The sequence below is a fragment of the Bos grunniens genome, chromosome 4 (assembly GCF_055505025.1).
Source record: "Bos grunniens cultivar Pamir isolate PY7600 chromosome 4, Bosgru_T2T1.0, whole genome shotgun sequence".
Taxonomy (NCBI): Eukaryota; Metazoa; Chordata; class Mammalia; order Artiodactyla; family Bovidae; genus Bos; species Bos grunniens.
The window spans coordinates 96,554,302-96,578,461 of NC_141168.1; the positions used below are offsets into that span (position 1 = coordinate 96,554,302).

A 24,160-nucleotide genomic window follows, 5' to 3' on the forward strand; every position below is an offset into this window, starting at 1 on the left:
GCTGAGCATATCCCTTCCTTATACCTGGATAAAATCAGCATAGTATTAATACAGAAGAAATGGGGGATATTTTCTGATTGGACAAATAACTGTATGTCACAGTGTATCTGGCTAAATAAAATAGATTTACAGAAAGTTATTACAGAGACTACTGGATAACCTTGAAGAAAGCCATTTTAATTTTAAACATTATTTAAAGACTTTAATGATCCATGTATGTTTGTGTGTTTTTTGCATTTAAAATTAATAACCCGATATTCCTACACACAGTGACTCCAATTTTGGACAACAGACAAGTTCACTTGTGCTCTCACTCCATGTATAACTTAAAAAAAAAAAAAAAAACTACAGAAAGGACTTTCCTGATTTTAGCAGAAAACAATGATTTCATGTCTAGTTTCCATTCTATGAACTTAAAATAAGAAATAGGATACAGTGTGACCAGAAATGCTTTGGAAATATCATGATAGGAAATATACTGGTTTACTCTTTGCTGGTTCATATATGTGCTACACTAATGAAACCAGTTCCACATTGTAGCAAGTTCATTTGTCTTTAGCTTCAAAAAAACAAGATTTGAAGCCGACAATTTATTTCAGGAGCAAAGGTTTCTTAAAAGCAGCATGAATTACATTACTCTGAGCAATGCGTGTGTTGATGTCAAACTACCACGCTGGTTAGACTTATTAATTGCTTCACCTAGGGCCTCATAATCATGTCTTCAAGTATTACATAATTATCCCATCACTGATTACTTTGTAATTTTAACTTGTTCACCTACATTATGATTAAAATATATGTGCATTAATGGAGGTTAGATAATTGAGTAACACCAGGAAAAAAGCTGCATCATCTATATCTAAATATCTATCTAACTTTTGATATACTGATCAATACTTAGTACAGTTGGCATTATTGAATTTTTAGACTAAATATAGTCTCAAAATAAATTAACCTAATTCACAGAAATAAAAATGAAGATTTATCCATTTTGACTTTGCAAGAGAGGCCTTAATATTAAGTTCACCAAGAGAATTTGAATGTCTAGGCGTGCATGAGTGCTACTTAGGTTAAAATGTAGCCAGACAGGGTGTATATTACAATATGTAACTCATAGCATGGTATTCGCAAGATTTTTCCACTGTCGTAAAAAACTGTATGAGAAACTGATGTAGATATGTCGACAAATAGAAATATCAAGTGATGAAATCCTTTTCAGATTGAAATTAGAGTTGGAGACAGCTTCATCCTTGACACAAAGTAATTTTGAAAAGTGCATTTGCTTATTTCCCACACATGTTTTCCTTTGCTAAAAACATGCTGTGCAACTAGGGGGGGAAAAGTTTGCTTATTTGCAAAATTCTATAGTGCCTTTGTAGTCTCAGGGATGTTTAAAAGCATCTGAAGACGTTAAAATCCAACAGAAATATTTTTTTTTTCCAGATTGACTGTAGCCAATAATCACACAGAAAAAGTTGTGGCTGACTTGTAATTGCGGACCCTGCTGTAGTCTGACAGCCCTTTCTGTTTACACATATACCAGAGTAGATAAATACTTACTTGTTTAATGTACGCAAGTTCTGCATAAATAACTCTGAGAGTCAAAAAAGCAATTTGATGGCCGCCAGAAAGATGTAAAAAGGCACATTCCTTTCTCACTGAAATTTGCAGTGCATACATTTAAATATATATTGTTTAGTTTAGTGATATGACCCACGATCTTTCATGTTGATTTTACTTTAGTAATGCTTGGGAAATCAATTCCTAAGCTGCCAGGGTTCACTGCATGGGGTGATGTCATGAATATGGGTTTGAAATGGAAATATGGATGCACTAGCATGTTTCCAAAGTAAAACTTTAAAGGCAATGCTATCCTTTTCAAATAATAGACTCAAAACAGTTTGACTATTTAATAAGGTTTTATAACAGAATATGGGCTTCCCTGGTGGCTCAGATGGTAAAGAATCTGCCTGTAGTGCAGGAGACCCAGGTTCATCCCCTGGATTGGGAAGATCCCTTGGAGAAGGAAATGGCTACTTACTCCACTATTCTTGCCTGGAGAATCCCATGGACAGAGGAGTCTAGTGGGCGACAGTTCATGAGTTACAAAGAGTTGGACAGGACTGAGCAACTAACACTTTCACATAATAGAATGTATAGTAAAGTTAGTGCAGATATGTCTAACACGAATTATTTAGTGATACATTTCAAGTTAATGAGGCATTTGAGATTATACATATAAATTTGGAAACAGGTTTTTATAGTCCTCAATTCCCCTGAATGCTATACTCTGTAAAACATTATGGGCACTAAAATTTTGCAACCAGTACTTTCATATTGACAAGTTTTAACAGATCCTTAGAAAAAAAATCAATATATCTAGTTGTACTGTCATAACAGAGAGTGTCACTTGCTGAGATTAGATCTAATTTAGGACCTATGTGAAACCTCTCCAGTCAATATTCCACACATACTGTTTTCCTCCAGGGCAGCCTACTGGGATTTAATTTAATTTCCTAAAGTTTTTAGGTGGTAACTGAAGTAACATGAAAAAAGAAATGTGAGATAAATTGAGTATCAATTATAATTTAAAGCCATGAAGTGAATGTAATAAATGTGTATTAGTAAAGGGAGGATATTACCAAAGCTACTTGTCCAATAAGCATAGATTTCAGGAACTTAGAAAAGTGATTCCTGTGAATGCCAATGAAAAATATAGTTTTGTCCATTGTATTGAAATATGATAAAGTGGAAAATTGAGAGTTTAAAATGCCTTTTGCATCAAATAATGGAATATTAACTGAGATTAAATACATCTTCATACTATTAGTACTGTCTTAAACTTTGGTCAGTATCAGGCAGCTCCTTTAAAAGCTTTCATATAATAAACACAACCAACCATAAACTGCTTATAATTTGAATTAGTATCTCATTTTGATTTATTAAACCTATCCAGCATTGGAAACTCAAAATCTCGGTGCACAGATTTTGAGGGTCTTAGTTAAAAGTCATCCTCCTGAAAAGGCGGGCTTCCCAGGTGGTGCAATGGTAAAGAATTTGCCTGGGATGCAAGAGACATGGGTTGATCCCTTGGTCGGGGAGATCCCCTGGAGGATGATAAAGAAATCCACTCCAGTGTCCTTGCCTGGGAAATCCCATGGACTCTGAGGCCTGGCAGACTACAGTCTATGGGGTTGCAAACAGCTGGACACAACTGAGTGACTGAGCATCCTGAAAGGAAGTTTGCCTCTCTGAGACTGTCTTTTAAAGTCTTTGTTATCTTTTGTATTTTGGGAAAGAACTAAAAGGTGTATAACTGATATTTCTATTTATTTCTTAGTGAAAAGATAAAAGTATCCTATCAAGAGTATAGAAAAAGTTGGCATATTGAGTTTAGTGCAATCTTAAAACAAATACTGATAACTTAGAAAGATTCCAGTGACCCCTGGCATAGTTCTAGTGAACATCCAAAAATGATAGTGATAATATCAATGTGAATGTCACTTCCATTGCTTAGTTTGCTCAGCCTTGGACTAATTGCTATTCGTTACTGAGGCAAGACCCTTCCATGTTCTCTACCCACTTCCCCGTGAATCATGACGTGGTTCATTCTGCTGGTGGCAACTTGCACTACAGCTGGCCCTGCTGTGAGCCCTGGGTGTTGTGGATTCTAGTTCTCTTTTAGCCTTTGATAGTCTCCTCATATATGCATGAGCTGATATACCAGACCTGATGTGCACCCTCTGCAGATGAAGAGAGTTCTGACTATGCAGCTGTCTCCTCTTTGGTCCTATCTACCAAACAGTCCCTCATGGCTCAGACGGTAAAGAGTCTGCCTGCAGTGCAGGTGACACAGTTTCAGTAGGATCGGGAAGATTCCCTGGGGAAGAGAATGGCTACCCATTCAAGTTCTCTTGCCTGTAAAGTCCTATAGATAGAGGAGCCTGGAGGGCTGCAGTCCATGGGGTCGCAAAGAATCAGACACGACTGAGTGACTAACTTTTTCTTCCAAACAATAGCCTCCTTGGGCTTCTCCAAAACCCCAGCTCTCTCTCCTCAAATCAGGAGGTCTACCAGGTCCCTCTGAGTTCCCTCTGGGCTGCAGCCTAGAAGCTCTCTCACGGTAGTAAACTGGGGCAATAGTAGGGGTTCATGCCTTTTGTATCCCATTTCCCTGGAATCGCTGATCTTTGTTGCCTAATATCCAGGGTCTTGAAAATGATTGCTTTGTTGATATATTGTTTATTTTGTTTTCAAGTGGAAGGGAAAATCCATCCTTGTTTATCTATTTATTTCAGTGCACATTCATTTTTTCTTAACAGAGTAGAATCATAGCTTAATATATAATTGAAAATAATTATTCAAGTTATGTAAAATTTTTTAAATAAAATTTTTGCTTTTACTTCTTACATGTTTTTGTAGAAAGTCACTAATTCCATATAAATTAATTGCTTCTTAAGTGTGCATTTGTTATACATTTTAGGCAATATATTTTCACCTTTGATATATATTTATTTTGCTTGCTTCTAGTTTGAAATTATAGAAAATGTTCATTCTAATCAATTATCTTTATGTATACTTCAATAGTAACCAAAAGTTCTGAAAATGTAGAAGAAAACAATATGGTCAGTATTGATTTTTTTTATATGTATATTTTTTATATTATTTTTTAACTTTATAATATTGTATTGGTTTTGCCATATATCAAAATGAATCTGCCACGGGTATACACATGTATTGATTTTTTAAAAATAAAACAGGATTTTATTTTGATATAGATTATTTAGATTCATGTAGAATTACAAATTGCTTTATGGCATCACCTTGAGTTCTGCTCCTGTGTCTATGCTATAATTCTGGGAAGCATCTTCAAGCCTTCAGGTTTCAGCTCAGGGTATCTAAAAGGATGAGGGTGAGATGGTTGAATGGCATCACCAACTCAATGGTCTGAGCAAACTACCGGAGATAGTAAAGGATGGGGAGGGAAGCCAGGCATGTTGCAGCCCATGGGGTTACAAAGAGTCAGACATGACTTAGTGACGGAACAATAACTTCAGTCTAAAAGAAGCCAATAGAGTTATGGGGATGATGAGGTGGCGGAACAGGTATGCCTCCAACCAAATTTTCTTCCTTCACATCAGAGGTAACGAACATTTAAATATTAGGGAATTTTTTACCTTATTTTTACAGATGTTTGGGAAGATGAGCACTCTGGATCAAAATAATGATTTTAGTAGACTTTTTCAGACACCTTACAGTGAAACTCCTAAAAATATACCACCGTGATATAATAAAATGAAGACATTTTCATCTCTAAATCCATAGGATTATGGAAAATATTATCAAATTATCTTTGACAATAAACTTCTAAAAAAAGAATTTATATAGAAGATTACTATTATTTGAGGACGTAGTGTGTGGGTCTGATATCTCCCTTTGTGAGGTTTGTTGTGTGGGAAAATATAAAAGGTCATTGTGTTGATCAGTAGAATTTTTCCATGAACGAGTAAGACAGTAATATCTCCATTCAAGAAGAAAACGTCTTTCTTCCTTATATCCCTATGGGCAAGGAAGGATTCTCACACTTTCATTAATTGTTAAAGCAACAAGCATGTAATTTTTGCATTCCTATGTAGTTAATGTTGCCTTATGAGTATTTTTTTTTCTCATCTACTTAAAGTAGAAGGGAAGTAATGTTCTTCAGGCACAAATGCATGGATGGTGATTCCTATACCAGGAAACCTAAGGAAATAAGAGCTACCAAACTGCTTGGGATTTGAAAGATAATTTTAAAGGAGAAAAATTAATTCCTTGCTTCATAAGCTTTTTATAGTTATGGACTTCCTCATTTTTGTGATAAAGACTTATATTCAATGCTTAATTTTAATTCCATTTTAGCATTCGATGAGAGTGATCTTCTACATGAAAGATATACTAGCAGTAAATTGTGTGAGATGGTGGTAAGCCCAATGAAAAATGAAATTGTACTGTTCTAAAAAAATTAACAAGCTTCATGTCGTTTCACCTCTTGTTTAAAACACAGGAGGCTAAGTATTTACAGTGATCAAAGTCTATAAAGTCTATTCTGTTTTTTTGCTTTAGTGTAGCTGGACTGTTGTCCAGCCAGCAGGCATTAGTATGGTTTCTGGGGCTGGGATTCTGACTTTCCTGCTCACTCTCGTCAACACCTGTTTACCACAGTGTCTAGCAAAGGCTCAATACATATTCATACAATGAATCTGTAGAAATCAGAGAATGTCTCCTGCATTGGCAGGTGGGTTCTCTCCACTAGTGCTACCTGGGAAGCCCCAACAAAGGATATTATATGGAAAAATGTAAAAGTTCCATAGAAAAATGGACTCTTTAAGGAAACATGTGCTCTACCTTGAATTCCTTTTTTGAGTAATCTGTTTCCTTTAAACTGAGATTCAGGATGGTTTTTTTCTTTATGAAATTAAATATAGAAATATTAAAGCAGTCAATGTTTTAAATATTTAACACAAGTATTTAGTATATTAATATTAAATTGTTAATCAAAAAACTGAATTTTTTAATTTTAAGGAACTAATATATTTATATTAAGTTAAATATTTAATGTTTTAATATTAAACTACTTATTAGGTCAGTTAGAATTATATTAAAGTTATGAATAATAAACACATATGTAAAATATTCAATCATTTGGTCAGTCACTCAACAAACATATTATTGATGTTATATGGAAAATACAACAGAATAAAGTTATAGATTAATATGGAGAATTACTATTTTACATAGGATGAACAAGGATATGTGATAGTTACCTGAATGAAATAAAGGAATAAACCTTAAGGATCACTGGAGGAAGTCATTTTAAGCCTAAGAAACTGTAGAGGAAATAGATTTGAGTGGGAAATCTATCATATTCAAGGAAGAGCAGAATTTCTGATATAGCTTAAGAGTGAAAGACAGAATTATTCAGGGGTGATATGATAATAGTGGGTATGTTGTATAGAGGCGAGAGTAAAGACTGAGCTTTATTCAGAGTGAGATTTGAAGCTCGTGGGGGATTTAGAATATAAGAATGATATAACATGACTTACGTTTTTGAAGAGATAACTCTGGCTACATACTCAGGGTGGGAAGCCAGGATAGGTGGACACACACTTAGAATTAGAGAGGCCAGTCAGGAGGGTGTTTTAATTGTGTGTATGAGCAAATGAAAAACTGGAGGTGCCGCCCTCAAACGAAGAGAAGCAAGAAGAGTGGGGAATGGAAGAGGAACTCAAATACAGGGTTGTAATCAGGCTAAATTTCAGGTACTTAGAAGCCAGTAGAGGCTTGACAAGGCAGGCAGATAGTCATATTAAGTTGGTTTTCACACCAACACCATTAGCCAGGATGCAATTTACAAAAAGAGGAGTTCTTTATCATTTTTTATTCCCTTACCAAAACAAAAAATATATTTTGTTCTGTCTCTTAATTTCCTGTGGTATTTGGAAGAGCTGATTAACCTTTTATTTGTGCTTCCTTATCATACTGTAATTAATTAAGATTAGCTTGAGTGCTATTTGGAAAATTAGTAAAGCCTAACTATAATAGCATTGATACTTATCATGACCATTAGTTGACTTCTTACTTTATGCCAAGCACTCTTCCAAACTCATATTTTGTTTGAAATGTACTGATCACTTAACACAGCTTAGAAATGCTGAAAAATCTGACCATGTTTACATGGCTAATAGGTTCAAATAATTTCAAACCCTGCATTCTTTTAGAGCATTTAAAATCATGCTACAGGTGTGAGGCATAAATCATTTCTCCCTTCCATATGAATTTTTTCCTAAAAGATCAAAAAGAAGCAGTAATGATACGCTAAATCGCTTCAGTCGTGTCCCACTCTTTGCGACCCTATGGACGGTAGCCTGCCAGGCTCCTCTGTCCATGGGATTTTCCAAGCAAGAATACTGGAGTGGGTTGCCATTTTCTTCTCCTATATATATATATATATATATATATAGGAGAAGAATATATATATTATGTCCATATACGTGTGTGTGTGTGTGTGTATTATTGTTTATTACTAAGTTGTATCCAACTCTTAAGACCCCATGGACTGTAGCCTGCCAGGCTCTTCTACTCATGGGGTTTCCCAGCAAGAATACAGAAGAATACTTCTTCAATAATGGTAATAAGAAGCATGTTTTTAGAAACAAAATATTCCCCTTAAGCCAACATTCCCTGGTTGCTCAGTGGTAAAGAATCTGAGTCTCCTGCAATGCAGGAGACTCAGGAGACATGGGTTTAATTCCTGGGTCAGGAAGAACCCCTAGAGGAGGAAATGGCAATCCACTCCAGTACTCTTGTCTGGAAAATCCCATGGACAGAGGAGCCTGGTGGGCTACAGTCCATGGGGTCGCAAAGAATCAGACATGACTGAGCACACACACAATCTGTTCTCTGCTCAAGCACACCTCATTACTTCTACCATGGGGAAAATATTTTGTTTTGCTTTACTGTCCCAGAGAAGCCACGGCTGAATGTCACACACCTAAATAGCATTTTCCTGCTCTCCAACTCTCCACTCAAACGTGGAATTCACCAAATTCGCCTTCCTATATCTGATATCCAGCACTGTCTCCACTTTCCTAAGCATCCCGACACTTTTTATTCAGATCTTTGACAACTCATTAATAGTCTTGTACTGAATTATGGCTCTGGAGGGTTAAATTCCCTTGGCAATTCTGGATGCCATCCTAGGCATATGGAAAGTGACTTGGGAAGTATTAGAAATTGTCCATGAGAGATGGGGCTGATTCAGAAGATGATATGGAACAGAGATACTGGGTGTGAGCAGCAGTGGCAATTGGTACCTTTTGTTTATAACTTTGGACAGATGCTGCTTAGTTGTAAAGTATATATTAGTTAATAATGACTTGACGTTACCTCTAGTTAGGAAAAAGAAAAAGGAGAGTGTTTGATCACTCTATTAGCCAATGAAATACAACCTTTGGTGTTCTTATGAAACATCAATACCATCGGTGAGTAGGGAAGCCGTCCAGTGGCTGGCTGTGTAAACCAACTCCTTGATTCTATTCATCTACTCTCAATCTGAAGCAGTAACCTCCTGGCCCTTTCACGAGTAACTTCAGTATAGACCTCTGCTTCCAATCCCTTTAAGTGTGTTGCTCATATGGATTCTACCACTGTCACACTTTGGGGTCAGTTAGGTCTATTTTGAATTTCAGAGGTAGCATTTATTTCTGCGTGATGGAAAAGTTACTTAATCTTTTAAGTCTCATTTCATTTGCTTTTTCATATTCAAAGCTTATATAATACCTACTCTGCAAGTTTGCTGGGCATATAAAAAGAATTAATGTGTATAAAACACATAGCATGGAAGCTGTAAAACAGTAGATACTCAATAAACATAATTATTAAATTTTTACATGTAAACAAAACATATAATTAATTTGTAATTATGACAGAGAGATATGTGGGTTTTGTTACTGACTCAAAAAAGGACTTTTGACTTACAGGTAGGAATATATAGGTTTCATCAAAGTGTGAGTGGATATGTGTAATCTCTTTCATGTATGTGTTCACACACATAAACACATTCTTCTTTAAATATTTTCTTTATTAAAGGCAGCTTTGGGTTTGAAACAACAAAGAGTGGGCTTATATTTAAAATAACCATTGAAAGGTGGTATTTATTCATAAAAGGTAAGTGATTTCTCCATACGTGGGGATACAGGTGTTTCAAAGAATTATGAAAGTCAAAACTTTAAAGGATTATTAGCAAGAACACTTTAAGCAAAGTATCATTCAGTTCAGTTCAGTTCAGTCGCTCAGTCATGTCCGACTCTTAGCGACCCCATGAATCGCAGCACACCAGGCCTCCCTGTCCATCACCAACTCCCTGAGTCCACCAAAACTCATGTCCATTGAGTCAGTGATGCCATCCAGCCATGTCATCCTCTGTCGTCCCCTTCTCCTCCTGCCCCCAATCCCTCCCAGCATCAGGGTCTTTTCCAATGAGTCAACTCTTCGCATGAGGTGGCCAAAATACTAGAGTTTCAGCTTTAGCATCAGTGCTTCCAAAGAACACCCAGGACTGGTTGGATCTCTTTGCAGTCCAAGGGACTCTCGAGAATCTTCTCCAACACCACAGTTCAAAAGCACCAATTCTTTGGCTCTCAGCTTTCTTCACAGTCCAACTCTCACATCCATACATGACCACTGGAAAAACCATGGCCTTGACTAGACGGATCTTTGTTGGCAAAGTAATGTCTCTGCTTTTTAATATGCTATCTAAGTTGGTCATAACTTTCCTTCCAAGTAGTAAGTGTCTTTTAATTTCATGGCTGCCATCATTAGAATTGTCTAATTCATTCTTCAAGTGCCCAACAAGATAACTAAATGATATTAGGAAAACCAAAATATTCCTTGTATATTCAACCTTCTTGAAAAATGTCAGTAACAAATGATGCAACATAAAATAAAATGGGGGCTGTCATTCCTGTCAGCTTTAAATTCTAATGCTCACTTGGCTGACCCACCTAAAGAATCCATTGGTCTCTGTGTTTGTTTGACAGGTGCTATCTCAGGTCACTCTCCTTCTGAGGGTTTGCTTCATTATCCTGACCTTGACCTCCATTGGATTTCTTTTGGATCAAAGGTAAAAAGTGAAATTCTTTCATCTTATGTAACTTTGTAATGTGATTTTTAAAATATTTGTGAAATTTTGAAATCCAGCAAACATTTGTTATCAAAAGAATATAGCTGAAACTGCAAATTCACACTTTCATTTTAAATGCAACAGACTAGTGGTTTGTCTGATTTTATATCAAGGGTTAATTATAAATCTAAGCCTTTTAGATGAAATTTAGGTTTTTCAAATATATTAAGAAAACCCACAAAATAAAATGATTAATTTGGCAAAGCATAGAGTATAACTCTGAGTACTTAATAAAATATAAAGAAGATTTGATTATTTTCCTTTGCTATTGAATAGTTCACAATATATGCCTAAATGTATGTATAGTTGTTTCTCGGTATCCATTAGAGATTGGTTCCAGAACCTAGCCCCTCATACCAAAATTTGCAGATGCTCAAGTCCTTCATATAAAATGATGTATTTATGCACAGAACCTATGCACAGGCTGCCATAAATTTAAATCATCTCTACTGCTACTGCTAAGTCACTTCAGTCGTGTCCGACTCTGTGTGACCCCAGAGACAGCAGCCCACCAGGCTTCCCCGTCCCTGGCATTCACCAGGCAAGAACACTGGAGTGGGTTGCCATTTCCTTCTCCAGTGCATGAAAGTGAAAAGTGAAAGTGAAGTCGCTCAGTCGTGTCCGACTCTCAGTGACCCTATGGACTGTAGCCTTCCAGGCTCCTCCATCCATGGGATTTTCCAGGCAAAAGTACTGGAGTGGAGTGCCATTGCCTTCTCCGAAATCATCTCTAGATCACTTATAATACCTAATACAATGTATACTGCATTATAAATGCAGTATAAATGCTATATAAATAGTTGCTGGCAGTGGCAAATCCAAGTTTTGTGTTTTAAAACTTTCTAAAATTTTTTTTTTTAGATTTATTTATTTATTTATTTTTAATTTAATTTTATTTTTAAACTTCACAATGTTGTATTAGTTTTGCCAAATATCGAAGTGAATCCGCCACAGGTATACCTGTGTTCCCCATCCTGAACCCTCCTCCCTCCTCCCTCCCCATACCCTCCCTCTGGGTCGTCCCAGTGCACCAGCCCTTAGATTGGTTGAATCTGAGATCCAAAACCCATGATTATGGAGGGCCACCAGTGTATTTAAAGTTGATGTTCTTACCCTCATACAGTACAGTATGAAATATGTATTTATTTTTATCATTTATTTTGTTTGGCTTTTCATCCCTACTTTGTTATACTAGAAATAAAATACATACTGAGCCACAGAAAAGAAAAATAGAAAAACTGAGTCAGAAGACAATCTGAAATAATAACCAGATCCAAAGCATCAGGATCACATTTTAAGGATCACAATTCTATTGTTTGTATATACTTACTAAAATGATCAATCAGCAATATCAACAGTATACTGCTTTTTAATATAGACTTTTTTATTTCCATGGATACAAATAAATAAGCTGAATAGCAGGCTATAGATTTTATTGCAATGTATCCTAGGGTATAGTAAGTTATGGTATATGTTTATATAAATGCCTCCACTGCCTTTGGCCTTATTTAGGAACTTATACTGGATATAGGTATGTCATAGTGGAAAGGAAGTGAAATGTTGAAAATTTTCCTTCGAAACTAAGAACCAGTTAGATATGTCTGTTATTTAATGCTGGGCTGGAAACTGTCAGTGGAGAAATGAAAGAGAAAGAAAGAAAAGGCATAGAGATTTGAAAGGAATTAATAAACTAATTAGAAAATTAATTTATATTAATTAATCTAGAAATCTGAATAGTGAATTAATTAGAAAATCAAAGGAATCTATCGGGAATGTATTCAAATTAATGGATGAATTTAGGGAAAGTTTTAAATAAATTATCAACTATATTTTTACATACTAGAAAATATAAAAAGTTTATGCAAAAGATCAAATATATCAAATACAAGAAAAAAACAGTCCTAAAAAATGAGTAGTATATTTCTAAACCATACTATAAAACTACTGAATATTATGAAAAATAAAGAATTAAAAAATGGAGAGGTACTATATTCATAGACTGGAGTACTCACAGCAGTTGGTTTACATACTCAGTGCAGTTTGAATTAAAATTATAAAAGGTTTCTTTCCTGTAGAATTTGACAGACTCTTTCTAAAATACATGTATATGGAAATGCAAAGGCCTAATAATAGCCAACACAGTCTTGAGATTTTTTTTTAATGGCAGGAGCTGAGCTACTGGCTATCAAGATATATTATAAATCTATAGTAATTAAACATGTTTTATTGGCATAAAGGTTAGAACAGAGAATCTAGAAACAGATCTATGCGTATATAAAGACTTGATTTCTGACAAAGTCATCCCTGAAGAGCTATGGGAAAAGGAAAACGCTGTCTTTTCAGCACATGGTCTTAGAAAAATTGGATTTCCACATAGGAATAAGAAAAATAAACTTGACAAATAATTCACTCCATAAAAATTAATTCTGGTTTCAGGGGATTGTAGACTTTAAAGTGAGAGGAAAGTCAGTACATATTCCAGCAGATAGCATAGTAGTATATGTCTATTACCTTGGAGTAGGTAAAAATATTGAATGGTCCACAACAATCCATAATATAGATAAAATTGGTGAATTAGGTTATAATAATATTATGAATGTCAGTTCTTCAAAAATTAACCCTTAATAAGGCAGTAAAATGGAGAAGGAAATGGCAACCCACTCCAGTGTTCTTGCCTGGAGAATCCCAGGGGCCGGGGAGCCTGGTGGGCTGCTGTCTATGAGGTCGCACAGAGTCAGACACGACTGAAGCAACTTAGCAGCAGCAGCAGCAGCAAGGCATTAAAAAAAATCAATTTTTGAGGTAGGAAAAGCTGTTTGCAATTTTTTATAAACTTCAAAGATCTTATGTCAAAAATGTCTAAAATTAAAAATATTGACAATACAAGCTGTGAAATGCTTATACTCTGCAGAAGGTGGTTTATATTGGGATACTTAACTTGAAGAATGTTTGAGTATTTCATTAAATTTGGCTGTTCAATCCCAGGTGTATACTAACCAATACACCCAAAGGCATATAAAAGAATGTTCAGAAAGCATTGTTCTTAATAAAAAATGTGGCCAACAATCTAAATGTCCTTCCCGAGGTGAATGGATGTGTGAATATTGGTCTGTTCACACAACAGAATACTATGCACAAGTGAAGAATGAGCTGCTGCTATATGCAGAAATGTAAATGTATCTCACTAACAATACTGATTAAAAGATACTAATACAAAAAAAGTGCACGTGATTCTATTTACAAAAAATAGAAAAAAAGATAAAAGTAAAACATAGTTTTTAGGAATTTATGCTAAATCAATAAAAATGTAAATGAAAAGGTAGGAGATGGTATGAGTACCATAAACGGTAAACAACAGCTAGTGATTCTTTCTGCAACAGAGGGAGGGTGGAACACTGAGGAGGTGAGATGTGCCTAGGGTGCTGATACTGAGTGCTGTTTATATGGTTGTTTATTTGTTGAGAGTCATTGAGCTGTATGTTTCTGTTTTGTGTGCTTCTTCCTATGTATGTTTTAATTCACAATATTGCCAGTCCAGGTTCCATGCAGGATACAGGATGCTTGGGGCTGGTGCACTGGGATGACCCAGAGGGATGGTACGAGGAGGGAGGTGGGAGGGGGGTTCAGGGTGGGGAACACATGTACACCCGTGGCGGATTCATGTTGATATATGGCAAAACGAATACAATATTATAAAGTAATTAGCCTCCAATTAAAATAAATAAATTTAAAATTTTAAAAAAGACCATTAGTTCAGTTCAGTTCAATTCAGTCGCTCAGTCGTGTCCGACTCTTTGTGACCCCATGAATCGCAGCACGCCAGGCCTCCCTGTCCATCACCAACTCCCGGAGTTCACTCAGACTCATGTCCATCGAATCAGTGATGCCATCCAGCCATCTCATCCTCTGTCGTCCCCTTCTCCTCCTGCCCCCAATCTCTCCCAGCATCAGAGTCTTTTCCAATGAGTCAACTCTTCACATGAGGTGGCCAAAGTACTGGAGTTTCAGCTTCAGCATCATTCCCTCCAAAGAAATCCCAGGGCTGATCTCCTTCAGAATGGACTGGTTGGATCTCCTTGCTGTCCAAGGGACTCTCAAGAATCTTCTCCAACACCACAGTTCAAAAAAGGCCATAGAACACAATTAGTAAAAAATAAATTGTTTTAAAATAGAAATTTTATTTTCTGTTTTATCATTGAAAATTACCCAAATATCAATTAGAAAATAGTTTACAGTGATAATACAAAATTATTTTACAAAGGGAAAAATGTCTTAACTTTTTGCATATACATAAAATCATACTGCTGCTGCTAAGTCGCTTCAGTCGTGCCCGACTCTGTGCGACCCCATAGACAGCAGCCTCAGGCTCCCCCGTCCCTGGGATTCTCCAGGCAAGAACACTGGAGTGGGTTGCCATTTCCTTCTCCAATGCATGAAAGGGAAAAGTGAGAGTGAAGTTGTTCAGTCGTGTCCAACTCTTAACAACCCCATGGACTGCAGCCTACCAGGCTCCTCCAGCCATGGGATTCTCCAGGCGAGAGTACTGGAGTGGGTTGCCAGTGCCTTCTCCGAAAAAATCATACTACTGTATTCTAAATTACTAAATAAAATATAGCTATATTATAATTATATTAGTTCAATAATATTTTATTAGAAAATGTACCCATCATAAAAATACCATTTGCCTTTTATGAAAATATTTAATTATACAATAAATGTTGGTTGAATTCATTGTGAAGCTTATTTGAATCTGATAAAGCAGCTGTTCACTACTGCTATTATAAGGCAATTTTTAAATGCCTATATATGACCCTCAACTTTGTTTTAAATACACATACCTATTTTATGTATGTCAGAATTTGAGTTTCAAGAATTCTGTATTATAAAGAAAACAGTCATCACAAAATTATTGACAAAGATCTATATTCATGCTACCTATAATATCAGAATTAACAACATATTATCATGTTCCCGATATTTCACTATTCAAGTATTCATTATTTTATTTTATTCTATTATTTATTTTATTTATTATTATTTATTATTTATTTTATTCTATTATTCATTTATTTTATTCTATTATTTTAAAGTAGTTAACTATATCAGCCCTCCTAAGAAGTCAATTATTAAATGAATGAAGTATTAAGATACTGGATGAGTGAGGGGAGTCTACTCTCTAAACCCTAGAAATTTAGTTGTCGAATATTTTATTTATTAGTTGAAAATGTTTCACCCCAATTCATCAATGCTCAAACTAAGTAATACATTGATCAATAATAGATGTTCTTTAAAAAGACGCATTTTGTGTCTTAGTTTAATGCCTGTTTACGAACAGCTTCATAGGTATATACTCCTCAAATATATTAAAATACTAGGTGTTTTTTGAAAATGATAACAATTTATCAATTATTAAAATAATCAGTGAATTATTAACAATTTATAATTATGAACATAAATATATTAATAAACCAATACATTTTATTATATAACAGGAAAATAAAGAACATTCAAAGGTAATGCATGTAAATGACATTTTATTTCAGACGTAAGGCAGCTGTTCTGGAAACTTTCCGTTGCTTGGTGTTCCTCATGCTCTGTAGATCAGGTCATCTGAAGCCTTGCCTCTCTTCTTCGTCATTTGCTTTTGAGGTAAGATGTTTGCTTTAGATAGCTGTGGCAGGATTAAAAATTGGTTGCGTATTTCACTCATCCATTCAACAATGTTGTCTGTTTATTCTGTGACTGTTACATGTGGGGGATTTTTACCCATTGACTTACAGTACTTACTTGTTGTGTTCCTCAAGCTAGTTAATATTGTTGAGTCTCAGTTTTTTGTTCTCTAAATTTGGCTTGATATCATTAACCTTCATAAAGCGGTTGGACAAATTGCGTCACATGATGTTTATAAAGAAATTAGGCCATATAGTTTTTTCTCAACAAGTAGTAAAAGTGATTTTTACAAAAAAGTTCTTGGCAGAGACTGTGCCATTTGAAACTTTTCTTTTTTAGGCTCTTAAGTGAAAATTGTGATTAAGATATTTTGTCCAAAAAAAAAAGAGAGACATTTTGTCAAGTACCTGCAAATTAAAAATTCTTTAGAAATAATATCATTAATGTCATTGAGATCTTTCTACAACTGAAAATATGTTTAATTTGACCTTGTGTTTTTAGGAATAAAACTTGTCTTCTAAGAACTATATAGAAACTTTGAATCCATATTTATGACTTCAGATCTTAGGTGTCTGTTTAAAATGTTACTTTTATCACTAATGCTTTAATGGACAAAGTTTTAGTCTTTTAAATTTAAGGTTATATCATTTAACTTTGGTGCTAAGAAACCTGCCAACATCCCTGGAATGTGTGTTGTGTAACCTAATTTAAGCATGAAACATAAATGCTAACATTTTCTCCAATGTTAATGGAAAAATTGAAGTAGACACTTTCATAACTGAGTAACAGTTAAAAGTTTGGACCAACTGTTTGGAAGAGAATTCAGTGATATGTGTCAAATTGCAAATACTCTTACCCTTTGATCCAACACTTCACTCCTAGGAATTTATGCTACACAAATGATATACGTGTGTGAATTAATGTATATGGAATATTAGTCATTTGTAATGGAATGCTGAAAACAGTCATTAACAATCATTAATGTCCTCTTAAGCCATTAATAGGAAACTGCTTAAAAATTATGGTTAACATAATGAAGAATATACATTTGGCAGTGGAAACAGGGAAGTCTTTAATAACAGTATGGAGCATTTATTAAAAATACATATATATTTGAGCTTGCTCCATCATATGTATGGCCTTCCCTACTGGCTCAGCAGTAAAGAATCTGTCTCCAGTGCAAGAGATTCAGGTTTGATCCCTGAGTCAGGAAGATCCCATAGAGAAGAAAATGGCAACCCACTCCAGGATTCTTGCCTGGGAAATCCCATGGACAGAGGAGCCTGGAGGGCTACAGTCCATGGGGTCACAGAGTCGGACATGACTTAGCGACTAAACAACAATAACAACAGGTGTGTGTGTGTGTGTGTGTGTGTAAATATATATACATACATATATATATAATGGAGAGAGAAAAAAGAAAGAATAAAACAGGATACAGGAGAGTCTGTGAAGTATGTGAAGCGTGCTGCCATACAAAGCTCATTGTATAAAAATGAGGAAGGGGAGTAAATGCATATAAATATTTGTGTATGTTTGCAAATATTTCCAGAAATATAGTCAAGATTCTAATAAATGGTTGCCTGTGGGAAAGTGAACTGTGTGGCTTGAAGAAAGGACTAGAGGAAAGATTATTCATTAAGTTAATATTTTTGGTACCTTAAACTTTCTGAACCATGTAAATATATTTCTATTTCTAAAAGTATCTGAATTAAAATGATTAAGCATTAAATCTTAGAATCGGTATATTGGATATCATCTAATCTATGTATTTAAATAGGTGTTAAATAAACTTTATACATCTACATATATTTTGTTTCTTGAGGTTACAACCCAAAATTGAAATGAAAAAGCATAAACTGTACATGTTTAATGAAGTTTAGAAATATAAATGCCAAAAAACCTTAAAATCTAAAATCATAGCATTTTCACATTCTGTAGAAGGGAAGATATTCTAATTGTAGGGATGAAGCAGAGTAATTCCACTTAATAAACCTACTCTTGGGTATATTGTGATAGTTTATCTTAAATGCTCCAAAACAATGAGAGAATGTAGGTTCTTAAGTCATCCATGTTGTAAATGTGAAAATATATGATTACAAAAACACTGGGGTTTTTGATGGTGGGATGGTGAAGGATCCAACTTTTGACTGGGATGAAATCTAGGGTTGAAATGCTATCTCTTCACTTAAGTTAGTCAGTAGGTGAAAGTGAATGTTAAGACTTGAGCCACATTGTCTAAATTTGATTCCTGGCTCAGGAACTTACTGGCTGTGTGTGTCCCTGCACAGTTACTTGATCACTTAAAGATACTTAGCCTTAACTTCCTCATCTGTAAAGGGAGAAACTAAATGTCTATCAAATAGGGTTTTGAGAATTAAATGTGACAATCTATGTAAGAAATTTAGTACAGTGCTTAACACATAGTACATGCTTAATAAACGTTCAGCTCAGTTCAGTTCAGTCACTCAGTCGTGTCTGACTCTGCGATGCCATGGACTGCAGCACACCAGGCCTCCTTGTCCATCACCAACTCCTAGAGTTTACTCAAATTTATGTCCATCGTGTTGGTGATGCCATCCAACCATCTCATCGTTGGTCATCCCCTTCTCCTCCTGCCCTCAATCTTTCGCAGCATCAGGGTCTTTTCCAGTGAGCCAGTTTTTCACATCAGGTGGCCAAAGTACTGGAGTTTTAGCTTCAGCATCATTCCTTCCAGTGAATATTCAGGACTGATTTCGTTTAGGATGGATCTCCTGGTAGGATCTCCTTGAAGTCCAAGGGACTCTCAAGAGTCTTCTCCAACACCAGAGTTCAAAAGCATCGGTTCTTCAGCACTCAGCTTTCTTTATAGTCCAGCTCTCACATGCGTACATGACTACTGGAAAAACTGTAGCTTTGACTAGATGGACCTTTGCTGGCAAAGTAATGTCTCTGCTTTTTAACGTGCTAATGTTAGGTGCTATTATTATTATTTTATATGAACCTAAGGATCCCTTGAAATAATTCTTTTGCTTGTCACAAGATCCAAAATCAAGTTTGGGAACAACTGACATGGGGTTTGGAAGAAGCAACAATGTTGACCATAAAATTATGGTTGTGAGTTCTTAGCTTGATACTCACTTTGTTGGACATTGGATTTTGTGCCCCAGATCATTTACCTGTAAGATAGGTTTAATGAGAACTAATGTGCATGGAACTTATACTATGTTCTAAACGGCATATTTGCATTATTCCATTTAGTCCTCATATCAAACTCATGATGTAGTAACTATTATTTATTTTTATAATGGCAAATGGAGTAACAGCTTAACTCACTGTCTGAATTCACATAGGTAGTACGCAAAGAAGTCAGGATACAACGCAGGCAGTCTGACACCACAGCTCTTGACCACTGAGCAATGCTTTCTTCTGTGTATGGACAGCAGTACTCAGCTATCTGAAGGGGTTTAGATGAAATTTCAGATGCAATGTAGCAAAAGTACCTTGAAAAATGTGGAGAGCTAAAAGGTCTTATAGATTTAACTGCAAAGTGTTTTGAAAAGACTCATAGTGTGAAAAAGTTGCCCCTGAATTATCTTTGGTTTATGATTCAAGGAAGGGAGAACCATGGCAAAATATTTCCAGAAAGGCACACACCTGGCCACTTCTTCAAGAGCAGGTATTGCCTGCGATTTGCCACTAAAACATGTCCTTAAAGTGGTGTAATAATGATATCTACACCATGTGGCTCAGTGGACAAATTTAATGACACAGAGAATTAGGAAGCACTTGATACATTTTAGTTATCATTATTCATATTGCTATTATTATTGTTATAAAAAGTATTTGCACTACTGGTATCATCATTAAAATATATATTTAACCACTGAATTTCCAAGATTAAACCTGAATAAGTCTTCTGTGACTAGAGGTCAATAACTAGATGGTAAAGACTACACAAGTATTTTGTTATCAACATTTTGTACCTGGCGATCTGTTTTAAAGTTCAAAAAATTAGAAACAGTTAGCAATTCTTATTTCTTAACTGTGAATTTGAAATTTGTGTTTTCCTCACACTTTTATATCTTAGAAATTTATGTACATCTTTGCAATTTATCAGAGTTTTACTAAACCAGTTCTTTGCACACACAAACTGTACAGAAACCTAATGCATGGCTTCAGTGACTCCATTCAGTATAAATTAGGAATGAGTGACAGGAATGATTATCCTACAAGGACACAGTGTTCTCATCAATTTTCCTTGAATCTATCACTAGAATAACTGACATTGAAGTAATTAATCCTCTCTTTGTTTTATAAATCAGTGTTGTATATGTTGGCAACATCAGCTAGTAGCTCTATGACTTCTATATTTGTCTCAACGACTGGTGGCAGGTTGTTATATTGCTTTATTATGTAAGCCAAATTTCATAGGTGTGCATGACAACAGTTCTGTACTAAACAGGCATACTGCCGGTCACACTTACAGCTAAAAACTCATGTACACAAGCATGCACAGACTGGAGAACTGACCTTAAATTATTTTTCACTTAGATTGTAAAAGAGCTCTTAGGTAATTACAAGTCAGAAATACAAAGGAAAATTTGAATCTGATCCTGTGACTTCCTATGGAAGTTTTTGTCCTCTTTAGCTTGGATCCACAGAACATTAAGTAAGGGTGTGGTTCTCTTGGTATTTATAAATAAAATTTACTGCTATACCAGTACACAGTTGTCTGTCTAGTTTGTGCAGTGATGAGTCTGTGCCCTTGTACATTTCTCTTTGGATAGATCAGTCAGTATCTTGACTGACTCACATAATATTTTCTTCAAAACTTGCTGCTTTATGGATACGATATTTGACATGAAAGCAATCCCTTCATTCTTTTCATCCCTCATTCCCCACTCAGATAAGCACACACATTTTTTTTTTCTGTTGACTCAGGTCTAAGATCACCTGTGGACTTGTGATAAATTTTATCAGTAGGTTTAAAGGTGTCTAACCTTACAGACACTTAAAGAGAAGATAGCAAAGTGAAAGATGAGTAGATATTTTGATAAGTATATAGGTATATAAGATAATGAGAAATACTTGTTTGCATATATTTTGATACTATGTATATTTTGTTTCATGTAACTTTTTATTAAGGAGATAGTTTACAATACTGGGAAAAAAAAACATTGAAGTCACACAAATCGAAGCTCCAGCTCTGCCAATTGGTTTTATGACCTTGAGTGATTATCTAAAATAACCACACCTTAGTTCCCTCCATGAAAAAAGAGAATAAAAAACATATGAAAGTTGATTTTTATATTCAAAGGAGTAAGAAGATAGTCTGTAAAACTACCATAATATCTGGCATGTAAGTAATAATTGTATAACTTATCTATATATACATATAAACCACATACATACATTTAAAATAATATTTTGAGGACTAGATTATTTAAAGCAATGAAAACATGAACCTGATAATATCTGCTTATTCAGATCAGATCAGTCGCTCAGTCGTGTCCGACTCTTTGCGACCCCATGAATCGCAGCACGCCAGGCCTTCCTGTCCAGCCCAACTCCCTGAGACTCACGTCCACTGAGTCAGTGATGCCATCCAGCCATCTCATCCTCTGTCGTCCCCTTCTCCTCTTGCCCCCAATCCCTCCCAGCATCAGAGTCTTTTCCAATGAGTCAGCTCTTCGCATGAGGTGGTCAAAGTACTGGAGTTTCAGCTTTAGCATCATTCCTTCCAAAGAAATCCCAGGGCTGATCTCCTTCGAAATGGACTGGTTGGATCTCCTTGCAGTCCAAGGGACTCTCAAGAGTCTTCTCCAACACCACAGTTCAAAAGCATCAATTCTTCGGTGCTCAGCCTTCTTCACAGTCCAACTCTCACATCCATACATGACCACAGGAAAAACCATAGCCTTGACTAGAGGAACCTTTGTTGGCAAAGTAACGTCTCTGCTTTTGAATATGCTATCTAGGTGGTCATAACTTTCCTTCCAAGGAGTAAGCATCTTTTAATTTCATGGCTGCAGTCACCATCTGCAGTGATTTTGGAGCCCAGAAAAATAAAGTCTGACACTGTTTCCACTGTTTCCCCATCTATTTCCCATGAAGTGATGGGACCAGATGCCATGATCTTCGTTTTCTGAATGTTGAGCTTTAAGCCAACTTTTTCACTCTCCACTTTCACTTTCATCAGGAGGCTTTTGAGTTCCTCTTCACTTTCTGCCATAAGGGTAGTGTCATCTGCATCTCTGAGGTTATTGATATTTCTCCCGGCAATCTTGATTCCAGCTTGTGTTTCTTCCAGTCCAGCATTTCTCATGACGTACTCTGCATGTAAGTTAAATAAACACGGTGACAATATACAGCCTTGACGTACTCCTTTTCCTATTTGGAACCAGTCTGTTGTTCCATGTCCAGTTCTAACTGTTGCTTCCTGACCTGCATACAAATTTCTCAAGAGGCAGGTCAGGTGGTCTGGTATTCCCATCTCTTTCAGAATTTCCCACAGTTTATTGTGATCCACACAGTCAAAGGCTTTGGCATAGTCAATAAAGCAGAAATAGATGTTTTTCTGGAACTCTCTTGCTTTTTCCATGATCCAGCAGATGTTGGCAATTTGATCTCTGGTTCCTCTGCCTTTTCTAAAACCAGGTTGAACATTAGGAAGTTCACGGTTCACATACTGCTGAAGCCTGGCTTGGAGAATTTTGAGCATTACTTTACTAGCGTGTGAGATGAGTGCAATTGTGCGGTAGTTTGAGCATTCTTTGGCATTGCCTTTCTTTGGGATTGGAATGAAAACTGACCTTTTCCAGTCCTGTGGCCACTGCTGAGTTTTCCAAATTTGCTGGCATATTGAGTGCAGCACTTTCACAGCATCATCTTTCAGGATTTGGAATAGCTCAACTGGAATTCCATCACCTCCACTAGCTTTGTTCGTAGTGATGCTTTCTAAGGCCCACTTGACTTCACATTCCAGGATGTCTGGCTCTAGGTGAGTGATCACACCATCGTGATTATCTTGGTCATGAAGATCTGTTTTGTACAGTTCTTCTGTGTATTCTTGCCATCTCTTCTTAATATCTTCTGCTTCTGTTAGGTCCACTCCATTTCTGTCCTTTATCGAGCCCATCTTTGCATGAAATTTTCCTTTGGTATCTCTGATTTTCTTGAAGAGATCTCTAGTCTTTCCCATTCTGTTGTTTTCCTCTATTTCTTTGCATTGATCACTGAAGAAGGCTTTCTTATCTCTTCTTGCTATTCTTTGGAACTCTGCATTCAGATGATTATATCTTTCCTTTTCTCCTTTGCTTTTCACTTCTCTTCTTTTCACAGCTCTTTGTAAGGCCTCCCCAGACAACCATTTTGCTTTTTTGCATTTCTTTTCCATGGGGATGGTCTCGATCCCTGTCTCCTGTACAATGTCATGACTCTCATTCCATAATTCATCAGGCAATCTATCCTTCAGATCTAGGCCCTTAAATGTATTTCTCACTTCCACTGTATAATAATAAGGGATTTGATTTAGGTCATACCTGAATGGTCTAGTGGTTTTCCCTACTTTCTTCAATTTAAGTCTGAATTTGGCAATAAGGAGTTCATGGTCTGAGCCACAGTCAGCTCCTGGTCTTGTTTTTGCTGACTGTATAGATCTTCTCCATCTTTGGCTGCAAAGAATATAATCAATCTGATTTCGGTGTTGACCATCCAGTGATGTCCATGTATAGAGTCTTCTCTTGTGTTGTTGGAAGAGGGTGTTTGTTATGACCAGTGCATTTT

The 24,160-nt window shown here is 35.9% G+C and overlaps 1 protein-coding gene across 4 annotated transcripts in view; it reads left to right on the top strand.

Moving 5' to 3' along the window:
• Positions 1–24,160, top strand: part of AGMO (alkylglycerol monooxygenase) — a 438,246-nt gene that overhangs the window by 238,820 nt on the left and 175,266 nt on the right. For all 4 annotated transcript variants that reach the window (XM_086397592.1, XM_086397590.1, XM_086397591.1 and 1 more), the window contains 2 exons: positions 10,578–10,660; positions 16,264–16,369. In XM_086397592.1, coding sequence (XP_086253718.1) covers positions 10,578–10,660; positions 16,264–16,369 — 189 coding nt within the window. The remainder of the gene's footprint in view (positions 1–10,577; positions 10,661–16,263; positions 16,370–24,160) is intronic.